A 6,749-nucleotide genomic window follows, 5' to 3' on the forward strand; every position below is an offset into this window, starting at 1 on the left:
GGGAAATGTTCACTAGTGACTGTCAGTAGGAAATGAGAAGTGACCAGTCTCATGTGTCAAAGTCTGACATTTTGTCGACCCGTCCAAACAGCTTGACCTCTTTCCCTCTGTGGACTCGTTGGCTCTGTAACAACATACGTCCTTGTTTGCTCCTGGTGGTCAAGAAGACTCATAATCCCTACAGCTGCTGGAGCGCTTTGTCACGAGAGCGTTAACATATGTCGCTTTTGGATGCTGCTGTTTTTCTTGGGAACCAATCAAAAAATACCTCACTAAAGTGAGCAGGGGACACAACACTTCAAAATAAGAGTCTGCTCACGGTAACCTTGATATCCAGAGACACTTCACAGGGAGGTGCCTTAGATCCGTTCTCACTGAGAGTCCCTCAGGTATTACTCCGCTTTGAAAGGCCTACCTGTTGTCTGCGTGTTTCCCAATTATAGTTTTCTCCTGAGTAAGCGTACATTAGGTGACTCATCAGAACGGCCGCCTGCCAGAGCTGGCTGGAACGCAGTGTATTATTTCAGCATCAGTGTATATTTCAGGCTGAGTGAGAGAGCGAAAGCGAGGCCATAAACTTAATGGGTTAGTTCACTCAATAAAGCGGCGACTTGTATGACTTGGAAGCCGACCAAAATATAACACACTCAGGAGAGCCGCTGGTGGTTTTTCTGGGGGGAAATTTGAGAGGTGGTGAAAGTGCGTTTTTTTTTTTTTTTTTTTATGAGTGCTTACTTGTGTCTTTCTAGGAGTGACTCACGAGGAAAGAAAACAGAGGAAATATGTCAGAGGCAAGAGCATTTTAAGGGCCACACTTCTAACAGAGTCCGGTGCAGGGTTAAAGGGATAGTTCAACATTTTGGCAAATTGGCCCATGGCCATAATCCCTATAGTTTTTGGAGTAGGTTCGTTACCTTTAATTGTCGGTGCAAGCTATTTTTAGAACGGCGGAGCAGAGCCACGAGCCACGAACAAGTTGTGACCTGCACATTCACCACGCTATGAGATAATATCGGAACGTTACGAGACAGAGTTATTTAGAGGTAAATTCATGCAAAACCGCTGATGCGCCTTGCCTTCAGGGGCAGTTCTTCAGCAAGCAGTCTCTGAATTTACCTCTAAAACAACTCTGTCTGGTAACGTTCTGTTATTATCTCATAGCGTGGTGAATGTGCAGGTCACAACTTGTTCACCAGAGCATTTTGGAGTTGTTGGATTGTGTATTGGATGAGTTTGATGAGGGAAACCAAGAAATCCCTTAGCCTCCGTAGCGTAGCTCTGAGCAGCTAACGAACCTACTCCTAAAACTGTAGGCCAATTTGCCAAAATATTGAACTATCCCTTTAAGGTTACATAAGAAGTTAATATGCTTATGTGCACCTAATGTGTGTGTGTGATGTCTAAGAAACATGATGTTGTTAGGTGCACAGTGGTTTGCGTGTCAGTGTGTGCACAGTGCATTAATGTAGGAGGGGGAGAGTGAAGATGCAGATGGGATCATGCGCCGGTTCATGTCTCACTTGTCTGTGGTGAGCATCAGGAGCCCAGAGCCCGCTGGGAAGAAGTTTTGTAACCACTTATAGTAAACTGAGACTGTGTGGAAATAGAATTACAATGTTCAGAGCTCCGTGGAAAACAAGATGAAGCTGAAACATCTGTCAGATGTTTAAAAACACCCCCCGACCCCACCTCCCCCCACTCCGCTTCTTCTATTTTTTTTTTATTACGCTGCACAAATATTGAAATCTGAAATAGTTGTAAACCTGGTAAAACTTGGCGGAGCTGAAATTGCTTGTGTGTGTGTTCAAGCAAAATGTAACTTTTTAAAAAGCAAGTAAAAATTAATGCTCAGACCTACAGCAAGGTCATAAATGAACAAGAAAAAACACACCCTGGCTTGCTGTTTGATTTCTTGGCCTGCAGCTTAGTATATCAAAGTTAACTGTGCTAGTATGCTGGTGTTTTTCAGAGGGTTTTCTTTTTTTTTTTTATGTTTACGCAGTAATATAAATTTACATCTGCAGCTCACCAGTGAGCCTGCCTGGAGCCTGGGGTTTGGGGTCCGCATGTGGTGTTCCTGTGCTTCATATTAGGAGAAGGAACGCAGTATATTTTCTAAAGCCGAGGCGGTGCTTTTGGTTTTATCAGCTCTCATCATCATCTCAACCTCACACGTTTAAGAAACTCCTGTCTGGATCTGCACAGACATTATTTCATCCATGCATGTCTGACTGTTGTTTCAACCTGCTCCGGTTTTTTTTTCCCTCTGGCAGCGTCTCCACCGCTCCTTTACAACTACTGGGAAACTCATCTCAGTCTTTACTGACATATAAAAAAGATGCACTGTTTGCACTTTCTTTTTGGTTGTGTGACTAATTCAAACATTTAACATTCCTAAAATGTGTGATTATAATGTTAATAATAATAATAATACTTTTTAAATAAGGATCTTCTCAGTTTTGTCTTCTCAACTTTTATTTTAAGTCTCTGATAGACTCTCATCACTGACTTCTATTTGTGAAAAAAATATTAAATATAAAGTGAAGTGAATTCATTTTGCGTTTAAAGCAAATCTGAAAACCCATAAGCTTGTTATTCTGTTGCTCCTGTGGCTCTTATAATGAAGGTCTCCAGACATGTTGACAGTTATTTACAGTTAAATCTTTTTCTTACTGTGCTGTGGAAACAAATCCAGTGACAGAGCAGTGAGCCTGTCTGTCTGTCCCTCTCACTTCATGTTGGCTTCCTCTGGAATCCCTTTGCATATCAATGACTTCATGTCAAAACAAGCCCCAAATCCTCCACTCTGCCAGTGTGTGTGCGTCTGTGTGTGTCTGTCTGTGTGTGAATAAGAGAGGACTGGAAAGAAAAAGAAGAACATTGCAGGGGTTTTGTGCACCGGTCTGTGTGGCGATATGTGCAGGTGATATGTGCACACAGAAAGAAATGGAGACAGTGTGTTTGTTTGTGTTGTTGTGTGTGCATCACTGTGAGGCTGAGTGACTCTGCCCGTGAGCCCTGACTGGAGGTTAAAAGTCCAGTGTTTCTCTCTGATCATATTCCTGGCAGGATGGACGAGTGCCAGCAGAGAGAGAGATGTTGCTTGATTTTCTTTTCCTTATGCACCTCTCCATGTTTGTGTGTGTGTGTGCATAAGTTTTATGCACTTTGGACTTTGCACACGTATTGTGCTCTTAAAACACACCCAAAGCAACCTGTGTGTTGCTTCCTGCAAAACCAATTATTGGACATTCATCTTTAATTTGATAAATGTTGAGATACTTGTATTGCAGGATTTATTTTAAATGTAAATATTGTACTTTTGCATTTATCAAATAGCAACAGTTATTATTTATTGTCAGGTATGTTTATTTGCATACAAAATATACTAAAATACAATGCATTATTTGTTTTAGTCAGTACTTCCTCAAAAGTAATCTGACCTTTGATTACAATACTATTTTCTTTAATAAAAATTTAGAAAATATGTTTAATTTCCATCCTAACTCTGACCATCACCTAACGCTGCATGCATGTACGCAGCTTTCTCTTCAATACTAATATATGTTTATGTATCAAACACCATCAGCACCTGCATTTTTCTCACTATTTAAGACTTTGTATAAACTGTAAATGCTGCACTAATACATTTTAAAGAGGAACTATGCAGGATTTTTACCTTAACTATGCTACATTTTTACCTTAATGAAACAGCTTCAGAGTACTAGTGTTGGTTAAATAACAGACCTGTAACTTGTTCCAGGAAGAATGGAAGCTCTCTGCCTTCTACCTAGCAACACAAACATGCCCATAACCTGTAATTTCCTGTTTGTGACAGATTAGACTACACAAATATACACATTGTAGCATTGTATATGATATATAACATTATGCACCACTCTATGGATTGATTTCTCATCGGCTTTGTTGAAAACAAATGCACATGGAGGAGAGGAGGGTTAGCATCACAGAGGAGAAGAGACCAGACATGTATAACTTTCCCCTTTAAAAATGTTAATTCCCTAATAATGTTTCTGTCAGTGTCTGTTGTAATTCTCACCTCCACCACCAAGCGGCGCTCCTGAAAACACGGTGGCGCTGAAAATCAACTTCGAGCTCCTCTCTCTTCGAAAACAAAACAGGAAGTCGCCTTCGTTGACTCTGTGTGTAGCAGCAGCCTAGCAGAAGAAGAAGCAGCAGAAGCAAGATGTCTGCCCTGGACGTGGAGGACTTTCTCCAACAGAACCGAGCCCTGGCCGACCAGGTGGAGACGTTTCGCGGCTACTGGGAGAGCGACAAGCACTGGGAGGCGCGGAGGGAGTTCATCCTGCGGAACATCAACGAGTACGACTTCGAGCAGCTGGACCACCTGCTGTCTCTGTCCATGGTGTGGGCCAACAACGTCTTCATGGGCTGTCGGTGCGTGGACACGGCGTGTTTTTAAGTTAACCACTTTAAAACAAGCTATTCACCTTCTTTTTCCTTTTCCTTGTGTGTCCTGAGCGGGAGATCTTATCACAAACTCGCTCCCCGGTTAAAGCTCCTCAGTTCGGGATCAGAGCAGCTCAACAAACCGCTCGGCTTTGTTGACACTGTTTAACTTTACTAGTCGTGATACATTAAAACTAAACCTAATCGATTTGTTCTCACAATCAAAGTCCATATTATTCATAAAGTTAGTCACTTTTATTTGGTTTTAGTTCAAACAAGTCGCAAAAACGGTTTGACTTCACTAAAACGGTTTGTTCAGAAATGTTTGGTTCGGTAGTTGTGTGGCTTCTTCTTCATCTTGGTCTGACGCTCATAACGCGCCGCGCTCACTACCGCCCCCTGCGGCCGCACAGCGCTTAGCGGCCTTTACCTAGAAGTGCAGCTGCAGTGGAGGATTAGAATCAACGTCTCTGTTATAATTGGCCCACACACACACATATAAACCTCTACATTAAATTAAAAATGTTGTTGAAAACAGTTTTAATATAATTTATTATACGTCTACATTCCGTCTTGTTTTCAAAATCAGATAGATAGATAGATAGATAGATAGATAGATAGATAGAGTAGATACCGTAGATAGATAGATACCATAGATAGATAGATAGATAGATAGATAGATAGATAGATAGATAATTGATCTCTCGGGGAAATCCCTTCAGCAAATTCTTGTTCCAGTTACAGCAACATATGATTGAAGAGAGAAGGGAAAGAATACGCACAAACAACAACAAAAAACACAGTGTGAGACGTGGATTCATAAAGTGTCATAACACATAATAGTAATAGTAACAATATTGTAATGTATTATTTCTGTAAATACACACATAGACACCATTATTACAATAATCAAACCAGCCAGCTCTTTTCTTTTTTTTTTAAAGTCAGATTCATACGTCTTGGTTTTTAACATAACTTTACTGAGGGTTTTTTTTCCGGAAGAACCTTAGATTTGAATTATTTTTTATAGATTTGTGAGCAAAAACATTTCAGTCCTCCCTGGTGGACAAATAGAAACCACGTACTGAAAACTCCCAATAATAACTCCCAATATTTGACATCTTCTCTGATATTTCCTCTTAGACTTGGCTGCAAACATACAGAGTGACACAAATTTACAATATGGAAGGAAATAAAGAACGTTTCTTTTATGTTTTATGTTGTTCACAATGCTGCATCCTCTTCGAAATAAATAATATGGACCACAGAGATGAATGAAAGATGTTAACTAACTGTGGGTAACTTTGCACTGGTGGCAGGTACAGCACCGAGCTCCTGGACAAAGTGAAGGAAATGGCTGAAGGCATCGTGGTGGTGGACGCACCGGTCTTCAAGACGAGAGACGAGATTATGAAGAAGCAACAGGTGCGACTGTCAACACACACTCAAACTCACACACAACACACACACACAAACGGATACAAAATCTTCATGTATCTCTCTCTTGTGCCACAGGGTCGATGACCGGCTCGGTTGTGTCGTCTCCTCTGGTTGTATCGGATCACAACTGATGGACTGAGCTGCTACACACAGGCTGAGCTTGGAACACGTCAGACCACAACTCTGTGGGTTTTTTAAACATCTTATGTTGTTTACATGAGTGTGAACATATGATTTTTTTGTTTTTTTAAACACAAAGACTGGGTTTTTAGGATTTTAACTGCACAGAGACATTATGATGTCACAGCTTCACTGCTCATCAGTCTCTAAATTGTTGTTTTACAGTTTTTTAAAGTGTTACCATTGATTTTATTGCTGTTTTTATACAGTTCAGATTCAAGATAACATTGGATCTTGTCCTCATCTTTCTGTGTGGAGAATAAATGAGTCACGTTTTCTTCTCTAAAGATCCTAGTTTGTCTTTTTCCTCTCAGAATGATATAATGATGATTCATGGTTTGGTTCAAGAACGATTAAGGATGTAATTTTTTCTTCTGTCATCATGTCACACATGTCAAATAAATAGTAAATCGAACAACAAGGCTGCGGGGTGAAAAGCAGAGTACTGGCTTTAAAAGCAGTCAGTCGACCTATAAAAACAAATCAGTACTCGTCGACTCGTCTGTCATATTTACAGTTATATTATCGTTTTTACTGCCAAGGACAATATGAGCAAATCTGATGACAACTCGCATCTAAATCAAAAATAATGTGTTTCTTCTCCATTCAGATGATTTCTGTGACTGATGAAATATCATTTAAACATGAGAACAAAAGCTGTTTCAAAGTCTGAAAAATGTGTTTTATTATGTTTATAC

At 40.3% G+C, this 6,749-nt stretch overlaps 1 protein-coding gene across 1 annotated transcript; it reads left to right on the forward strand.

The window, feature by feature from the left end:
• The first annotated feature begins 4,146 nt into the window (after positions 1-4,146).
• Positions 4,147-6,338, forward strand: xtbd1 (XRN2 binding domain containing 1). The gene is made up of 3 exons (XM_085797163.1): positions 4,147-4,419; positions 5,751-5,856; positions 5,947-6,338. The coding sequence occupies exons 1-3, from the start codon at positions 4,208-4,210 to the stop codon at positions 5,953-5,955; spliced, it is 327 nt and encodes a 108-aa protein (XP_085653289.1). The 5' UTR covers positions 4,147-4,207; the 3' UTR covers positions 5,956-6,338.
• Positions 6,339-6,749: the final 411 nt, after the last annotated feature.

The sequence above is a fragment of the Trachurus japonicus genome, chromosome 14, assembly GCF_045865225.1.
Source record: "Trachurus japonicus isolate A0001 chromosome 14, Traja_1.0".
Taxonomy (NCBI): Eukaryota; Metazoa; Chordata; class Actinopteri; order Carangiformes; family Carangidae; genus Trachurus; species Trachurus japonicus.